At 40.8% G+C, this 20,617-nt stretch overlaps 1 protein-coding gene across 3 annotated transcripts in view; it reads left to right on the top strand.

Annotated features, from left to right (window-relative positions):
- LOC106072969 (UDP-glucose 6-dehydrogenase-like) overlaps positions 1 to 20,617 on the top strand; it is a 58,166-nt gene that overhangs the window by 12,542 nt on the left and 25,007 nt on the right. Inside the window, exons 1-2 of one of the 3 annotated variants that reach the window (XM_056037907.1) lie at positions 89 to 235; positions 9,313 to 9,582. The exons of 1 other annotated variant lie outside the window; for it this stretch is intronic. In XM_056037907.1, the coding sequence (XP_055893882.1) occupies positions 9,572 to 9,582 (11 nt within the window). In that variant the 5' untranslated portion in view covers positions 89 to 235; positions 9,313 to 9,571. Of the gene's footprint in view, positions 1 to 88; positions 236 to 9,312; positions 9,583 to 18,427; positions 18,607 to 20,617 lie in introns of those variants that run through there. One more of the 3 variants, XM_056037906.1, reaches the window with a different exon arrangement.

Genomic DNA, 20,617 nt, shown 5'->3' with positions numbered 1-20,617 from the left:
CAGTATTTCCCTTTTTTTTTAAACTGCTAAACTACACGTACTTAGATAGCCATTGCATATTTTGATAAAGAGATTAGAGCCTTGTCTTGTTTCGGTGTATTTATATAGGTCTGTGGTTCTAGTGCTCTAACTCGTGCATTCAGCTGTTTATTGACTTGTGTGTTTTATTCGTGATTATGGATTTACCGGCACATTCACAGAAACAGTGACGGCAGGTTTTCCTATAGGATTGTGTGTGGGTTTTTTTTAAAGTGTGTTTTATGTTTATTGTGAGTCACTTTCAGGTTGTTGCCATTTTAAAACCTGTGCCCCTTCCCCCCCCCCATCCACCCTCCTTCCCGCCGCCTCTTTCTATACATACATGCCACATCTAATATTAGTTAATCAAATTTAAAGCTAATCAGAACTTATGTATAATTAATTAACGAGCTATTAGTATTTATTATCAATAAATAATTAAAACAATAATAAGGCTGGTCTTCGAGTCCGAAGGGGGGTTTATGTAGGGTACATTTAAAGTAAATAAACAGTTGAACTATATTGATAGGGCAGACGACTTAACTATCGTTCACACATTGATACCAATACATCTGTTCAAAATACAAGATACTAGAGATCACGTGATATGATTGTCATTGTGTTTCAACCGGATCTTGTTTTGTCGTCTGCCACAGCGATTTAAAAAAAAAATGTGTACTTGTACTAGGATATGTTTGAAATAAATCTTCAGTTGTACACACACATAAAAAAAAAAAACTTAGCACAAAACTATTTTGAAATGGGGAAACAAGTTATTACTCTGTTAATTTTAAAGACCTGTTGAAAATCGTATGCCCGCCTAGATACTATTCCGGTATAAAAGCTGAGATATTTCGATTAGAGTTGAGGGTACAGTCTTATTGTGAAACTCATAGGAGATTTTTCCTACATGGCGAAAAAAAAAACAACTACAAATAGCTAGCTTTTTATTTTTTATTTCTGGTGTATCCGGTGCAAATTTTTTTGTTTGTTTGGTTTTTAAATAAGTATTTGTTGATTTCGGTGTCCTCTTTTTAGCACCTGCTGAATCGCTTTCTCTCAACTCTTCCGCTCTCAGAATTAATTTGATTGCGAAGGAAGCATTTGACTATCTCTCTGTAACTTTAAACTTAGAAACAAATCGGGGCAACTAATTAGTGGTAATAAATGAGATTCTCTACGAAGATGGACTGCCAGGCAAAGAGATAGTGTTACAAGTATAGCTGGATTATCATTTTGTTATTGGTTGGTAACAGTGAAGCTGACTTTACCGTGTCTGAAAGCGCTAAGCTAATCGTGGAAATCTCCAATAGTGGAAGTAGTTATTGCGAATGTAAGCTCTCCAGTTGTGAAAGTTTCAAAATATAGCCGTTCCCACTGGTCTGAAAGATTTAGCAGTTCAATAGAAATGTCTTATCTTATATGATACAGACGTTACTTTAATGTCCCCCCTCTTCTACTGTTGCAGCTACATTGACTTGGGATGGCATCAATTGACATTATTAACATCATCATCATCATCATCATCTCTCTCTCTCTCTACTCTTTCCCTCTTGCTAGATAATTAACGAGTACCTACATATTATATGTCTAATTTGTATGTATTTATTCATGAGTCTAGACCTGAGTGTTCTTTATCTAAATATATTTTTAATGAATGCAAATCGTCACAATATTTTTTTAATCCTCTCATAGCTTCAGCATTCATTATAATCTTGGTCAAGGGGAAACATTTTATTTTTTGAATCCTCTCATAGCCTCAGCATTCATTATAATCTTGGTCAAGGGGAAACATTTTATTTTTTGAATCCTCTCATAGCCTCAGCATTCGTTATAATCTTGGTCAAGGGGAAACATTTTATTTTTTGAATCCTCTCATAGCCTCAGCATTCATTATAATCTTGGTCAAAGGGAGACATTTTATTTTTTTAGGCAGACAGTGAGAGGAGGGAGAGGGTAGAGTCTGAGAGTAGAGAGGAGTGTGTCAATTCTGATTCATCAATACCTCGACGTGTTGAGTTACGTTTGATGTATCGACATTCAATAAGCTGCGGCTATGGCCAGAGACTGTGGGGGCCGCCATTAGAAACTCGGTTGTAGATACTTTCTTGATTACGTAAGGCTAATTAGTTGAGTCATAGTTGGGTTTGGGCCTTGAACAACTACATTGTTTTTTTTTTGTTGTGTGAACACAAAAAGAAGCCTTTCGCCGATCTCATTTTATGTTTATGAAGGTAGGCTTATTGGCGTCTGGCCCTGATAGTTGTAGGTAGGCTTACTGGCCCTTATAGTTGTATGTAGCCCTACTGGTCCTAATAATTGTATGTAGGCTTACTGGCCCTCTTAGCTATGTGTATGAAGCCCTACTGGCCCTTATAGTTGTATGTAGCCCTACTGGTCCTGATAATTGTAGGTAGGCTTACTGGCCCTTATAGTTGTATGTAGCCCTACTGGCCCTGATAGTTGTAGGTAGGCTTACTGGCCCTTATAGTTGTATGTAGGCTTACTGGCCTTTTTAGTTGTATGTAGGCTTACTGGCCTTTATAGTTGTAGGTAGGCTCACTGGCCCTGATAGTTGTAGGTAGGCTCACTGGCCCTCCTAGCGATGTGTATGTAGCCCTACTGGCCCTGATGGTTGTAGGTAGGCCTTGTGGCCCTCGTAGTACATTTATATAGGCCCACTGGCCCTCGTAATCGCGTGCATGTAGGCTTTCTGGCCCTGGTTGTTTTTCATAAACATCACGGCTTGTTTCTTTTGCCTATTAAATGGAAAGAAATATAAAAGTTGTGATAAAAAGGTTTTAACACCGCAAACACAATATCCAATGAAGCTCTGCTTGTTTGCTTTAGCTACTGTGTGAAATATGTATAAGCCGTTAACCGGAACATGCGAATAAACAGATTACCCGTATTAGACAACGAGCTTGTCATCTTTTAAGTCTGTACACTATGCATAACCTGTCCGGCTTATAACACATCACTTAAACACTACAGCAAGACAATCGGAAGTAAAGAACACCCCCTGATATATAGATCACTGCGGTCAGCCTGCAAGTGTTACTGTCCTTTTGTTCCTGAATGTTTGTAACTTTTTCTCAGGCGCGATAGTCTCGCGTGAGTGCATTCAGTATGCTCATGCACTTAAACTTTCCTTTGTTAGCCTCCAAGTAGTCTCTGGTATGACTTCTCGGCCTCACCGTGGCGCTCGGATGGAGATGGTCGTCAGAGGAGTCGGTTAGACAGCTAAACCCAAACTGAACCGTTTTATGCGTATAGGGTTAGGGTTAGGTACATTTCTTAATGCTAAACTAGATGAAAACTTGGGAAAAAAAAAATTTCTAGACAATATGAAGTTCACTTTTATTAACAGTATGTAGGGTTTTCGGCTTCATTGTAGATGCATGCAGAAACACAAGCGAATTAATAATGGATTAAACAATTGAAACAAACTACACAAGCCACGCTTAAACTACACGTCTTTCTGTCTCATTTCTATCACACTTCCACGCTCACGCCCTTATTTATAACCTCGACTACGCCAGTCTTCTTCGTTGTTACATCATAATCTATTCAGCCAATTCATTATGTTTATCCGCCATAATAAATTTGGCCAATTGTTTAGCACGTGGAGACGTGGCTGAGCGGTAAAGCGCTAGGCGTTCAAAACGGGGGGGCCCGGGCTCGAATCCTGGTGAATTTAATTTCGGGATCTTTCGGCGCCTCTGAGTCCACCCAGCTCTAATGGGTACCTGACATTAGTAGGGGAAAAGTAAAGGCGGTTAGTTGTTGTGCTGGCCACATGTAGATCACATCGTTGACCGTAGGCCACAGAAACAGATGACCTTTACATCATCTGCCCTTTAGGCCAGAAGGTCTGAAAGGGGGCACTTTACTTTTAATATTTCTAGCACATGACATACAATTAACATTTCCCATTGCTAATCGTGGCAATGTTAATCTCTATTTACAATTGGCGACTTTAATCATTGGGATTTAAAAAAAATGATATTTAGTTTAAAGGAATGGCATTTTATTGAATATAAAATATTGCCGGATTATTGAATAGAAAGTATACTTGTGTTCGGTTTTATTCAAAATTGTTTTGCGATTAAGCAAACTTTGCCAATAAGCGAACACGCGCATTTCCCACTTTTAGACATTCAAAAACATTTTGTAAATAGTTTTTAAAGTAAATGGGCTTGGTTGTTGTGCTGGACACATGACACCCTCGTTAACCGTGGGGCACAGAAACAGATGACCTTTACATCGTCTGCCCTATAGATCACAAGGTCAGAAAGGGGGGGGGAACTTTGCCTTTAAATTGCTACATTTCCCATTTAGAATGTTAAGAACACATTATAGGAACACTGTTTCTTATCATTTGGAGTAACTCAGTGCACTAATCTGCCAGATAAGGTTTCATCTAGTCTAGCTTATCATTGTAGATCTAAATTACTGGTCAATGTTGATCTAGTCTTGCTTATCTAGGGGTTACCAGACACATATACTTCCAGGTTAGGACAAAAAGAACAGAAGGGGTCGGAACAAAAAAAAATAATAATAAAATAAACTTAAAAAAAATAAAATAATAAGTTAAATATAGAAAAACATGTTTAACGACAAAGCATATGTAAGGGAAAGAATCGCTAAAAATCCCTGGCATATATCTAAATACTGATGGAATAAGCTCCCTTTTTTAAATATTTCAATTCAGGCCACGCTTTCGGAGTGGAACCTCCTGGGTGTGCCAAGAGGGGATGGACGCTATTCTCGAAAACGGCTCTAACGATTTTCTTTGAAACTTGACAGTTGAGGCCCGTATAAGACATTGGCCCCAAATCACCCCGATAGAAAGAAAACTCTATGGAGAGCTCCCTGATTTTGGAAACCACTGCGCAGTTCATCTCATGTATTGGTCTAGTCATCTGAACGCTCCAACATGACAATGAGAATGAAGAAGAAGAAGACAGTTGATATATATCGTTGGGAAAAAATATTTTCTAGCTCGTTGGCAACACTGGGAAAGCTTGGCCGTTATAATTTTTCAAAGTATAAACCGTCTTCTAAGTCTAGAGCTTAAGGAGTTTAAACCCCATGCTTATTGGTAGTGAATTTTACATGTCACTGAAGTTTTTAGGAATTGGAAAAATCCACACACTTTACGGCTATGTCATAAGTGGGTGGCTGACGTCATTCGTGGTTATTGCCCTTGTGTCTGGCGTCGTCAGTCTCGCGTATGGAGTGCTTCACGTCTGCAGCCACGTCTGCCGAATTTAAAAAAGTTTGCACTTTCAAGTTGTACGAGAAACAAACAAACGAAACAATAGGGAAACTGTTTGGTGGGGGGCAAACATCTCGGGCTTTGTCGAGCTTGCGACATGATTGCTGAAAGTGGCGCCTCGCTGGAGACCGCATTGATCTACGTGTATCAGGTAGGCCTTACGGTACAGTGGTATAATCCTTCGTCATGCGCACGGAGATCTTATATCGATACATTTCTTTATTACGTGGACCTACTTTGTGTGTGTGTGTGTGTGTGAGAGAGATAGAGAGGGGGGGGGGAGGGAGACGGCCTTTAGAAAAAGGGAGGGATGCGAACAGAGGTAGCCGTACGAGACCAATCGTCACAGAAGGCCTGAATACTGACCTGCAACGTCGCAACCTGTGGGTTGTGGAGACCAATAGCTTGTTGCCACGTCACCGGTCTGTGCGGCTTGTCGACAGGCTATTGGTCTCCACAGCCCACAGGTTGCGGTGTTGCAGACCAGTCGTACAAGGTCTCCTCTGGGGTCATTCTTTTGTCATCATCGGCCCATCATATACATGTCCCCCCGCCACGCATTCTAATGTATAGACTTGCAATACTGTATTGTTGAAGTCTTTATCTTTACCAATTAGCCATGAAAGCTCTTAGCATGGCAATTCGGGTTGAGTTACACTTATGCCCCACATATGACGCTCGTTCATGGCCCCGCATATGATGCTCGTTCATGGCCTCGAATATGACGCTCTTTCATGGCCCCGCATATGACGCTCGTTCTTGGCCCCGAATATGACACTCTTTCATGGCCCCGCATATGACGCTCGCTCATGGCCCCGGATATGACGCTCGTTCATGGCCCCGAATATGACGCTCGCTCATGGCCCCGCATATGATGCTCGTTCATGGCCCCGAATATGACGCTCGTTCATGGCCCCGAATATGACGCTCTTTCATGGCCCCGCATATGACGCTCGCTCATGGCCCCGGATATGACGCTCGTTCATGGCCTCGAATATGATGCTCGCTCATGGCCCCGAATATGACGCTCGTTCATGGCCCCGCATATGACGCTCGTTCATGGCCTCGAATATGACGCTAGTTCATGGCCCCGCATATGACGCTCTTTCATGGCCCCGAATATGACTCACGTTGAGCGCCCCACGTACTAAGGCCTCCTCTGGAGAGAGAAAGATGAACCGAGAAGGAGGTGTTTGATTAGAGTATTTTCACTCTGTCGAACGCAATGACGTGAGACTTAGCACTATCAACTAAATCTAAATAATTTTCACCGTATTTTGAAAATGTATTCAAGAAGTTTGGAGTATTCCATGAATTTGTGTGTATTGGTAACTAGTAAATGAGTGTCACACACTTGACTATCCTCTGTGGAAGATTAGCTTTGATCTATAGTATTATTAACTTCTAATACACAATTTACCACACACTTTCTTTCATGTCACGCACACACACACACAGAAGTATTGAATTTTTGCACAATATTGATTTTGTGTGTGTGTGTTACAGCGTACCGCCTGATGACAAAAGCGACACCTGGTGAATTTTAAATATTCCAATATCACAAATACTGCCAACTCAGTTATTGAGAAATTGTACATCTGCACATCCACTGGGTCAGTTCGGAAGAAAAAGGGGCGGAGCCAAAGATGTCAATTTATTTTTTTGCCAGTATTAGTTTACATCAGTGTTTCCCAAACTGTGTTCCGAGGAACTCTAGTGTTCCGCTTAACTCTAGTGTTCCGCTTAACTCTAGTGTTCCGCTAAGCCTGAATAGGTGTTACGCGAAATACTGGAATAATCAACTAGTAGGTCGCCACATGAATTAATCTCTCTAAAAAAACAAAAGCAATGTGTTCCGCCAAATGCTGATTATGTGCGAAGTGTTCCGTTTAGGGAAACTCTTGGGAACCACTGGTCAACATAACAAAGGCAACATACGGAGTGTGTGTCGCGCGAGAAGCACTGCACTCTAAAATACCGTAAATTAATTTAATCGCCTTTAATTTCCCGACATGAAGACATTCGGCGTTTATATTATCATTACAAAAAAGTTAGATGTAAATCTGGTTTTTGTTAATTGCATGTCAGCCGTGCAAGCTTCTGCAAAGTAACAGGGTGTTAATATAAGGTTATGCTAATAAGAGGAATCGTGTTTTATAAGAACTGAAAGTACTTTTGGGCTCTGCGTGTTTTCACAATGTTCAGCGATTGAGCGGATTAAGCAATTACGTGGTTTGCAGTTAAGCGGTTTTCGGTGTATATTTAACTCCTTCTCTCTCCTAACTGACGATACCAGCGTTGATTCCACCAGAATGTGGTAAATAATTACGGAGAGAAAGAGTTAATGCCTTGACAATTGGTCATACATAGACCTAGTATGAACAAGTATTGGACATAAGGGTGTCTACATATGTTTTGCTAAACAAATACTCACACAATATATTTGATATGCGAAGTCTAGCATCTCTCTACCTTCTCTTTTTTACTAAACAATGTGGGTCTCCCTACTTCTCTCTCTCTCTCTCTCACACACACACTTTTCCGCTCTCTTTCTTCTCTCTCTTTTTCCATCTCTGTCAACCTATCGTTGTAACGGAACCAAAAAAAAAAGGAAGGGGGGGGGGGGGCAAGCAACACCAGGATCAGTTGTTTGCGATGCAACATGCTTTTTTTTTATCATTTTGTTCCCCTGGCAATCAAATCATTAAATAAGAACAATCTGATATTATAAACTTTGTCACATGTAAATTATGAGTGAGTCTGGTGTGAATGTACACTTTGGTTTCTTATAGTTATAATGTTTTTTGTTTGGTGTAATGCACAAATTGTAAGACAAATTTCCACACGGACAATAAAGGTTATTATTATTATTATTAACATAAACGAGAAAATTATATATTATTTTTTAATCCCCCAAAGGGATGGAGGATACGTGGGTGTTTTTTTTTTTTTCGTTACCATTAAAGGATTTTTCTGGCCCCCCCCCTCCCTTCTTTTTTTTCAAGCCCCTGTTTTCTTTACTGGTGCCTAACACGCGTAAGGTGAAATGCAACAATGGGTAAATGTTTACCTTGTATTTAAGTTGGTGATGCCACGTTACTCCCTAAACAGTTACGGTTGGCGGGCTTTTTAAGTGCACGGACCAAAGGAACTCACTCCCCATTGATCTACCCGTGTAAAACCTTGTTATTTTGTGCTGTGACCGGTCGTTGACTTGTAACACCCAAATCGCTGGTAGACAACTAAACCGCTGTAGGCGTTATATATATATATATATATATATATATATATATATATATATATATATATATATATATATATATATATATATATATATCTATCTGAACTAATAAAACTTCATATAACTTTCATAACTTTCTGTTGTTGACAAAACTAAATAGAACTTTATTTATAATATAGACAAAAAACAAGTCGATAAAATTTGAATAAATGTACTAGACTTTAGTAATAATATTTCTTTTAACAAAATCTAACTCACTACAAAAAAACACAGCCTTTTCGTCTCACGTTCTGGAGTCGTCTGTCCTAACTCCGATCAAAAGACGACAGTGCCACCTATGTTGCATCATTCACAACCAATCGCTAACCTCTTTCCACCGTCACCATAGAAACACACACTGGCACACTCCCTAACGATTGGTCATTTTAATTCCCGTGTCATCATGTCTAATGTTATCACAGCGCCTGAGTCTATATTTATGTGTTTGTTAACTGCGCTCCATTAATTTAAGTTATTATTATTTATTATAAGCTCAGTTTCATTAGCATAGACTCTGTTGTTACCAATTAGACACACACACACACATACGCAGACATTGTCCTTAGGTAGTCATCAACTGGTACCATACGGCTAACAAAAAAAGTACCCCCCCCCCCTTTTTCCCTCTCGCCCCGGCAAACACCTGGAAGTGACGTCAGTAAGTGTAAAATATATTAACAAATCTATTTCCATTCACGGGAGAGTTGCTCGTATTTTTTTTATTTTCTACTAGTCTTTTATTGAACTGCGTCAGTTGTGTGTTTGTGAAAACTAATATAACAATAAAAACTATCTGGCGGAGACCAGCTGTTGGTAGATGTCGACCTACTGGACCATGTAGGGGCAACCACCGTTTCATTCAAACGTCTTTTTGAGACGCCGCATCATCCTTCGCACGAGGACTGTCTCCAGCGGAATTCAGCTCGATAGCGTGCTGCTTCATAGCCGCTTCTCTTTCTTAAACGTCTATTCCGAAACGAGCAGCAGTAGGCATGTATTTAAGGTAGGAACACTTGTAGGCTTTACAGTCAAATTGTTAACCTATTGACATACATTGTAGTTAGAACATCGGACATTTTTTAATGGTCATTACATGTGATTTAGGAGGCGCAGTGGCTGAGTGGTAAAGCGCTTGGCTTCCGAACCGGTGGGTCCCTGGTTCGAATCCTGGTGAAGACTGGAATTTTTTAATTACGGGATCTTTTGGGCGCTTCTGAGTCCACGCAGCTTTAATGGGTACCTGACATTAGTTGGGGAAGAGTAAAGGCGGTTGGATGTTGTGCTGGCCACATGACCCCCTTGTTAACCGTAGGCCACAGAAACATATGACCTATAGACCACAAGGTCTGAAAGGGGAACTTTACTTTTTTGTTTCCCTTACATGTAATATGAATGTGTGTCTTGTACCGCTACATTCCATTGGGAGATGTTTACATCTTGTCAGACTGGGAATTCTTTGAAGTCGCTCTGTGTTATAACGATTTCTGAAAAAAATGTTCAAACTTTGCGAGTAGATGATGACAAATTATTTATGAATTTTTATTGACACTAGCAGACTTTGTTTGTTTTTTTAAATATCATCACATTTATAGGCTGATTCCGAAATTATGTTGACATATTAAAAAAAAATATTTTTGTTCAAAATACTTTGGGAAAAGAAGAGCTCATCTAAGGGAAATAACTACTCATTTACAGCCATATACTCCACACCAAGATTTATTTCTCTTTTTCGATATCAAATTAAATTAATTAATTACCAATATTTAATGAACTAATTAGTTAATTTTTTTAAATTTCTTCGTGTATTATTAGGAATAATGAATAATTGTGCAAAGTTTCAACTTGATCGAGAATGGGAAGTGGGGGAAAAAATATGTTCAAAATTTGAACCTGACAGACAAACAGACAGACCGACTAACAGACAGAGCTCATATAAGCTTTGAAAAAAAAAAAAAAAAGCCCTAGTGATCAATGGCGGCCCATCTGTTTCTATGACCTACGGTTAAAGTGGGTGTTTTGTTGTTATTGTTTTTTTTTTGTTTTTTTTAAACTAGCACAACGACCAACTGTCGTTACTTTCCCAAACGTATTAGAGTTGGGTGGAGCCGGAAGTGATATTCAAAATCCCAGTTTCGAATTAATTTTTTTTTAAATTATGACAATTTGTAATGATTTAACTTTTGATTGAATTCGATCTTTGTGAGTCAGATCTGAATCTGTAACACTTGGAATGATCTTTATCAAGAGTGCCGCCGGCCCTTGTTTAGAACTTAAAAACCAAGACACCGACTTGGCTGTGGTCTGTCAGGTTTTGTGTGACTTGTGGTGATTGATTATTTCCATTCTTTTGGATTTCGCCCCACCCGACCCTCTATGGAGTCTATCCGAACCAAAAAAAAATTTAACTGCTGTAAGATAAACGAGTGTGAAGTAAAATAAAACTTAGGTTTATAATACCCAGATTGTTTGCAGCTGAAGAATGCAGTGTAGCCCAAACAGCCTAGGTTTTTATTTGGTTTAGCTGCTAAACTTAAGCCTGTACTGTGGATTTCAGTGCACTAGAACTATATGACAAACTATCTGCTGCTTGCCAGAAGTTCGGCTTAAATATTAGTCAAAGCAAGACTAAGATACTAGTTCGGAACACAAATACTGCATCTCAAGTAAACATTAATGGCCAACCACTAGAAATTGTTGATCACTTTTGTTACCTTGGCTCCATCATATCCAACAACACTCTCTACTGGATAAAGACATTAACAACAGGATAGCCAAAGCAAATACCGCATCTCAAGTTAACATTAATGGCCAACCACTAGATATTGTTGATCACTTTTGTTACCTTGGCTCCATCATATCCAACAACACTCTACTGGATAAAGACATTAACAACAGGATAGCCAAAGCAAATACCGCATCTCAAGTAAACATTAATGGCCAACCACTAGATATTGTTGATCACTTTTGTTACCTTGGCTCCATCATATCCAACAACGCTCTACTGGATAAAGACATTAACAACAGGATAAGCAAAGCAAATACCGCATCTCAAGTAAACATTAATGGCCAACCACTAGAAATTGTTGATCACTTTTGTTACCTTGGCTCCATCATATCCAACAACACTCTCTACTGGATAAAGACATTAACAACAGGATAGCCAAAGCAAATACCGCATCTCAAGTAAACATTAATGGCCAACCACTAGAAATTGTTGATTACTTTTGTTACCTTGGCTCCATCATATCCAACAACACTCTACTGGATAAAGACATTAACAACAGGATAGCCAAAGCAAATACCGCATCTCAAGTAAACATTAATGGCCAACCACTAGAAATTGTTGATCACTTTTGTTACCTTGGCTCCATCATATCCAACAACACTCTACTGGATAAAGACATAAACAACAGGATAGCCAAGGCAATGGGCACCATGTCACGGTTGTAGAAAAGAGTCTGGGATAACATATTGCTGACTAACAATACTAAATCCTTAGTCTACCGGACCTGTGTGATGAGCACTTTGCAATACGGAAGTGAAACATGGTCAACCTACTCATGGCAGGAAAAAAAAAGCTGAATGTCTTCCACATCCGAAACCTTAGGCGGATAAAAAGTTGGCAAGATAAAATAACCAATGAGGAAGTGCTACGAAGAGCAGGGTGCCAGGACATCCGCTCTGTTATCAGCAGCAGACGCCTTGGCTGGCTTGGTCACGTTCGTAGAATGCCAGTAGGTCGACTTCCACAAGACATTCTGTATGGCGATCTAATAGAAGGCAGGAGAGCCGCTGGTCGTCCACTTTTACGTTATACGGATGTATTGAAACGCGACATGAAGCTCTTCAAAATCGACACTGGCAGCTGGGAAAAAGTAGCACTGGATAGATCCACATGGAGAGAGAGCATAAAAGAAGGATCCCGGATTGCAGATGTCATACACAACAGCAGCAGAAAGAAGCGTGAACATGCAACGGCGCCTGGTGATTACTTATTCCCAACCTGCGATTGCAGCTGTGTATCAAGGATTGGCATCTTTAGTCACACAAGAAGTTGCAAAGGGAAAAGATCGTGAAATGTCACAGACAGAACTATATCTTAAGCATCCAATTATTTCTTATTCTGGTACTCGTTTTTAGGTTGGAGTTTCAGACGATTAGTGCTATATCTGAAGCAAGCTTCGCACTGGTTTCCATATCACGCAGCTATCCGTATAGTTTTTCTTCTATAGTTGGGGTTTGAAGCTAGGGTCTTGTTTAAGCCTCTCCGTTGAGTATGCAGCAATGAAGGACATGGTCGGCATTCCCTGGTAACACCCCTAAAAGGGCTATTTTCACTAGTCCCCATTTTTTGCTTTCGGCTATATGTTGTTTCATTCTGTTGTGTCCTATTCTAAGGGGAAAAATGTATGTGGTGAAGGCTTATAATAAGCATCGTATCCTGACATATATACATAGGACATTTTTTAAACATTGGTTAGTTTTAATGATTTGAGAGTTGGTGCACCGAATCGCCACCACGGCGGCCGTGGCGTAGCAACAAATAACCCTTGAGTCTGAGGAGGGCGCCCGTTTGTCCGTGATTTAGAAAAACGTGTTGTCAGAGGCGCCCGTGCGGCTGTAATGATGGTGTCTGTAAATGTAGTCTTTTTTTTTAAATCCAACAGGAAATAAGAGTCAAATGCTGACCCCTTTCATCTGCATCGTCAACGTCACTCATTCTTAGTCCTTTCTCTCTCTCTCTCTCTCTCTCTCACACACACACACACACACACATGAAAGCTCTTTAAGTTTGTGAAAAAGTTTTTTTTCTTTTTTTTTTCTTTCAGTGAAATATCTTTTGAACTTAAGTATCCTCCGTGTTTGAAATTTGAAAGTGCCCCCCCCCCTTCTTTCTCTCTCTTCCAGCCTCACTTTCTGGCTCCTTCTCATCTTATCTCTCTACCCTCTTTCATTTCTTTACTTCCATTCTTCTCACATATACACCCTCTCTTTCTCCTCTTCTCTCTCCTTCTCTTTCTGCTTACCACCTTCTTTCTGTCTCTCTCTCTCTCTCATTTCCTCTCTTACTCCCTACTCTTGTTAAGGCTTCCGCGCGGTGTTGATTCTTGGAAATATATCTAATGTAGATCTACGTCTGACTGGAAGTAACACTGAACTCAAACTACTTCAGTAACACCATCAAGAAGGGAATCGTCCGATGTCAGCTATGTCCGTAAATCCGTATATCTATTCTACTGCTCTATAAGAAGCCTCTTATTTTTAGCGTCGCTTAGAGCGTTCTTGTTTTTTAACCAACTTTACGTCATCGTCGCTAATTGTAAAACTTTACCCTATTTCCGAAACAAATAACTAATTCCAAATCATGTCATAACACACTCTCTCTCTCTCTCCTTTTCTCCCTCTCTGTCATTTTTTTTTTCATCACACTATTTCTCTCTCTCTCTCTCTCTCTCTCTCTCTCTCTCTCTCTCCTCCTCCTCTCTACTCCCCGATTTGTTCCTTCTCTCTCTGTTTCTCTCTTCATTTTCTCTCCCCTCTTCCCAAACTCTTTCTCATTTTCTCCACTCCCTGTTTATTCTCCTTTTTTTTTCTGACCTCTCTACCACATCTCTCTCTCTCTCTCTCTTCCTTTCTTCCAATGCAATATGTTACCGTATTATTCCCCAATAGTGAAGCACAACATTGCTTTGTGACGCGTGGAGCTCAATCGACTCTTTCTGGTCTGTTGCTCTTTGCATATTTAGGAATTAAATTTCGATTAAATAAAATAAAATAAAATTAAATATCATGACGCAATCTGTCTAGGTAAGTGCTAATGTAGCCAATATATGTGAAACCATAAACTTCACTTTAAAGCATGCCTGAACCCAACATGTGCTTTTGTTTAGCTTGATTTTCATGAGTAAAAGAAAGGTATTTATTTAGCGAGCTGCTTTACCCCGTGAGGTCACAGTATTTTCGGTGCTACTAAAAACTACTTTTATATAGGTCTACAATCCGGTATTGTTTAGCACTTTTGAAGTACCGTACCAAATTAACCGGCCTTTTGGATATGAAATATTTATTGAAATAATAAGGGTACAGTTTAAGTCGTCTGCTACTGCACAAATTGTTAGACAAATTTCCTTACGGATAATAAAGATTATTATTATTATTATGTTAGAAATGAACGAGTAGTCATTCTCTGGCGCTGCCAGGGTCGAGTTTCGCTAAAGAGAAACAAAATTCATCGTAGTCCCTTTAACAGTTTCCACTGAGGAATTTTCTGGTGATGTGGCAGGTCTGCAGCAGTACCGCCCTCTGACAGGCTTATTATTATTATTATATTATTATTATTAAAGAAAAACGCGTCCTTTCTAAGCGTTACTACGGAGGTCTCCCTCGCGTCTGTTATTATCTTTAACCTGCTTCCGTTCTAAGTTTTTCAATGTACCGTCGCGTCACTAAGGAAATCCCCGATTAAACCCCACTTCTGCACGTCTTAGTATTGGGTCATTGCACCGACGGTCAACGAGGGAGTCAGGTACCCATAAGAGTTTGGGTTGACTCTGGGGCGTCCTAAATATCCTAAAGTTTGAATCCTCAGTCTTCACCTGGATTCGAACTCGTGGGCACTCGGTATACCAGTCGGCCACCACCGCCCTCCCAAAGTAAAAAGCGTTTTCACCTAGAGCTCGTCGCGTATTTACATCCAGGATTTCTGTTGTTGGCCGGTGTTGACTTGTAGCACCGAGTCAGAAACCTCATTGACAACGAACAACATGCTGAGAATTACTCCCTTAGAGCACGTGAGAGGAAGCGAGCAGTGAGTCTTAAGGTTGCCTTGTCCCCGTACAAGGACAGCCTCTGTGTCGTCCTTGAACCAGTTATCTCTCTATCCAAGCCTTGTCCCAAACGTCCTTCGTGCAGAACTCTGCATTCGTAAAGAATGTGGTCTATTGTTTCATCGTACAGCACCAAATTGCTGGTAGACAACTAAACCGCTGTAGGCGTATTATATTTAACTTTAAAATTAGAAATAACTCGAATAACTTCTTCCTGAACAATACTAAATATAACTTTTATTACAATATAGACGAAATCGACCTGAGATTAAATGAAATAAATGTTGCCGACTTTAGTAATAATAAATAAATGGTATTTTGAACAAAAACACGTCTTTTCACTCTGGCAATCTGGAATCGTCTGTGGCCTTCTCAAGACCGCTGACGACAGTGCTGCTTATCTTGCATCATTCCCACTACATGGCCAACTACCAATCGCTAAGCTCTTCCCACGTTACCATAGAAACACACACACACACACTTCATAACAATTTCCCAGTTGTTTTTTTCTTCAGGTGGACAATCTTGATCAGACTCTTCTCGGAGCTAGGAAGCAGGCTTCTAAAGCCGACTAGAATAGCGCTCTCTCTTTTTTGCCAGCCTCCACCTCGTTAACCCTTTAAGTGGATACACATCTCCCTTACGGCACTGCACAGACCCTAGCCTTTCATCTCCTTAGATCTATTCCACTCACATCGTACAGGCATAGATCTATCGTGTCATTGGGGCGCATTTTGTTTTCTCTTCGCTTTCACATTGTCCCCTTTTTTTTTAGACACGCTGGGCAATGACGCCCTTGCCCACATCTTGCCCCCACAACCTGCCTCTCTTTCGTTTGTGTTACACATTTTTTATTTTTTTTTTGCTCGACCATATTGAAGTCAGATTTTCAATAGCCCAGTTCATTTTCGTGACCTGACAGACCGACAACATAAACACAATCTGCTTCATCTTTCCTGTGATGTCGGTTAAAGGGAAAAGTCTTGCAAAAAAGAGTGCGCGTGTGTGTCCGGTGGCCTGGGAATGTGCATTATTTAGATGTAGAGCCTGGTTGAGTTGTTTCCAATGAATGACAAGAGGAGTAGGGGATTGCGAAAAGGGGTTTCCTCTCCCCCCCCTCCACCACACTTTTTTTTTCCGCCAGCCTCCTTTTGTTTATGGTCCCAGATGTCATTTTAAGTGTCAGTATTTGTAACACATGGTCGAGTTCTTTCTTTCGAAAACTCAACGCAAGGGGCATAACTAAACATTTCTGTGTATACTTTGAAATTATTTCCCTTTCTCCTTTTTTTTAAAGTGTATATCCGAAAAGGATGTGTTGTTGTTTTTTTGTATGGGTTATATGGAAGGGGGGAGATCTGTGTCTAAGCTAGATTCTCTGGAGAACTTGTAAACCAAATGTAGACTTAGTACGGACACACTGACCGCGTTGAGTTGTCTCATAGCAACGTGAGAGATTATAAATTAAACTTCGCTGAAAACGAGCTGACTTAGTGTGGGGAATTAAGAAACGTATAAATGGATAGGTCAGTTCAGTAAGGTCAGCCACAAAACAGGCTCATCGCAATTTGATCTTTTTTTTTTTTTTGCATTTTTTAAAATTCTTTATTCAACCCATTGATTGTGATGTCATTGCTTGTGATGACATTGCATGTAATGTGAATGCTTGTGGTGTCATTGCTTGTGATGACTGATTGTGATGTCATTGCTTGTGATGACATTGCATGTTATGTGAATGCTTGTGGTGTCATTGCTTGTGATGTCATTGCTTGTGATGACATTGCATGTAATGTGAATGCTTGTGGTGTCATTGCTTGTGATGACTGTGATTGTGATGCCAGAGCTCTAGTTGACATGGACTTTGGACGTTCATTTTTGGTGTTCGGGGTTTAGAACGATTGTTGAAATTGATCAACCTCCTACCTGGAGACGCGCACCGAGACCGATCGTCGCAAGCTTGAACACTGACCTGCAGCGTCACAACCTGTGGGCAGTGGAAGCCAATCGTCACAGTCTTGAACACTGACCTGCAACGTCACAACCTGTGGGCAGTGGAGGCCAATCGTCACATGCTTGAACACTGACCTGCAACGTCACAACCTGTGGGCAGTTGAGGCCAATCGTCACAGGCTTGAACACTGATCTGCAACGTCACAACCTGTGGGCAGTTGAGGCCAATCGTCACAGGCTTGAACACTGACCTGCAACGTCACAACCTGTGGGCAGTGGAGGCCAATCGTCACAGGCTTGAACACTGACCTGCAACGTCACAACCTGTGGGCAGTGGAGGCCAATCGTTGCAGGCTTGAACACTGACCTGCAGCGTCGCATCTTGAGGGCAGTGGAAGCCAATAGCTCGTTGCCACGTCACAGGTCTTCACGATATGACAACGAGCGTCGTCGCAGGTCAGTGTTCAGGCCTGCTATTACGCTTAGTCTCGCTAGCTCAAAGTTAAGTCATTCTCAAATCGTAGGGTCATTTACAATATATACAAAGTAAAACAAAAAAACTGCGATCTTGCCTAAATTGCATGCATTAAAAAGATCTCGTGTCTATCGAGGATTAAACGCTACCATTGTTACAACAGCCCGAAGCACATCCCACAGGACCAGACAGCCTTTACATTCTCCTCCTCTCCTCCCCCCCCCCCACAAACACCCACACACAACTTTCCCACAGCGACTAGATCTCTATTACCTTTTAGATCTAGATCTGCTTCTCTTGTGTTTTTTGTCACCATAAGCTTCTAAAATGTCAACCATGTAATTTATTCTATAGGAGAGAGAGAGAGAGAGAGAGAGAGAGGGGCAGAGAGAAAGAGAGAGAGAAAGAGAGAGTAGGAAGGTTTAAAGCACCACGCTATGGCGGCGACGAATAAAAAAAGCATGACCTAGATTCCGTTTTAAAATCTGTGAAGGAATTGACGAGATTCGGCAAGTGGTTCACATGTAGCACGACCCCGAGCGCTGCGATAGAAAAAGGGGGGGGGGAAGGGGACAGCTATTATATCTGAGTGTGAACCAACGTTGGCTATGGGGTAGATAACTCCGCCACAATTTGCTGCTATTCATTGGAAGCGTTTAATTCTACCTTTCTTATCGGAGAGGTCAATTTGACCCGTATAGTGATTTAAAAAAAAACAAAAAAACTACAACACTGGAGTGATGTTTCTTGAAACTAAAGGGAGTCTATTCTTATCGTAAGTTGATGCTCACATTCTTGTTCAATAATAAACCACACAAGGAAACATAAATTTTGTTGTTTTTGTTTTATCCCTGGGGGTTTAACTCCATCTCTCCGTAACTATTTTTCATGATCCGATGGAATTATTCACTGCTCATTTATAGCTCACTTCCCTGTTAGGGTTAAACTTCAGAAACAAATATTTCATTTGGCTTAGAATTAAATGCCGAAGACACATGCCATTTCTTATATAGCGCAAACTAATATTTATAAAACCCAAAAAAATAATTTGATGTGGCCAAAATCAACGATGGTATCGTCGATTAGGAGAGAAAGAGTTAAATCACGTAGGCTACAAGAAAAACAATCAAAAAAAATTATATTTAGAAAAAAAAAAGACTGAAAGTAAACCAAAGTATTTTGAAAAAAAACTCGCTCAAATCGGGTTTCGAACCCGCGATGATGACACCGTCAGCTTCTTGAACGAACGATTATACCAGTTGGGCCAGTGGGCATTGTATAAGAGGGCAATCGTATTTTGGTATCCTGAAGTGGCAAGTATCTGAGTTAGATTCTAGTCTAGACGTCATCTATACTAGATCTACGAACAAATAGAAGCAAAGCTCACATGATCTATCTATCTACTTGAAACAGAAATCGATACAGTTTACATGTGCAGGCCAGGTAATAGAAAGTAAAATAGTTAAAATTTGGACCTGTTACAAACATTCAAAGTAATTACATTCCATATAAGCTGTTCCGCCGGAGCTTTAGATTTATTTATTTTTTAATCATCGTAATGCTTATAGTGAGGTTTGCTAATTGGCTTACTGGATAAATAATTTATTTGGTATCATGATGTTGCTATCACTCATCGTCTCTACAGGTTGGGGCGAAAAAAAACTTTCAATATATTTAAAAGAGACCAACAAAAAAATGTGTATTTGCATTGTTGTTATACTAAGACTAAGACTGCTTTCTTGATCCATGTGGAAATTTGTTGTGATTACAAGGACTCGCATAAAGACAACACAACAGAAACAAGCACATAAATGGGAACCGTGGTCGAGAGGCTAAGCACGCTTGAACTTGGCTTGTCTCGGCTACCTAGAAGTGGGCTCGAGGTTCGACACCCGACTCGGGCAGAGTTGTGTTTACCAACTCCTAGATCCCCCCTCCCCCCACTGGTCCACAAATGAGATTGGACCAAAGCGCTCCGAGCATGAAAGTAGCGCTATACAAAAAACACGCCACTCTCCACGGTCTCTTGCTAGTTCCTCCTGGAACATAGGGCCTTGACAAAAACACGCCACTCTCCACGGTCTCTTGCTAGTTCCTCATGGAGCATAAGGCCTCGACAAAAACACGCCACTCTCCACGGTCTCTTGCTAGTTCCTCATGGAACATAGGGCCTCGACAAAAAACACTCCACTCTCCACGGTCTCTTGCTAGTTCCTCATGGAACATAGGGCCTCGACAAAAAACACGCCACTCTCCACGGTCTCTTGCTAGTTCCTCATGGAGCATAAGGCCTCGACAAAAAACACGCCACTCTCCACGGTCTCTTGCTAGTTCATCATGGAGCATAAGGCCTCGACAAAAACACGCCACTCTCCACGGTCTCTTGCTAGTTCCTCATGGAGCATAAGGCCTCGACAAAAACACGCCACTCTCCACGGTCTCTTGCTAGTTCCTCATGGAGCATAAGGCCTCGACAAAAACACGCCACTCTCCACGGTCTCTTGCTAGTTCCTCATGGAGCATAAGGCCTCGACAAAAAACACGCCACTCTCCACGGTCTCTTGCTAGTTCCTCATGGAGCATAGGGCCTCGACAAAAACACGCCACTCTCCACGGTCTCTTGCTAGTTCCTCATGGAGCATAGGGCCTCGACAAAAACACGCCACTCTCCACGGTCTCTTGCTAGTTCCTCATGGAACATAGGGCCTCGACAAAAAACACGCCACTCTCCACGGTCTCTTGCTAGTTCCTCATGGAGCATAAGGCCTCGACAAAAACACACCACT

The sequence above is a fragment of the Biomphalaria glabrata genome, chromosome 8 (genome assembly GCF_947242115.1).
Source record: "Biomphalaria glabrata chromosome 8, xgBioGlab47.1, whole genome shotgun sequence".
Classification (NCBI taxonomy): domain Eukaryota; kingdom Metazoa; phylum Mollusca; class Gastropoda; family Planorbidae; genus Biomphalaria; species Biomphalaria glabrata.
Note: the sequence above shows the minus strand (reverse complement) of the source record. Positions and strands in the feature narration are given on the sequence as shown.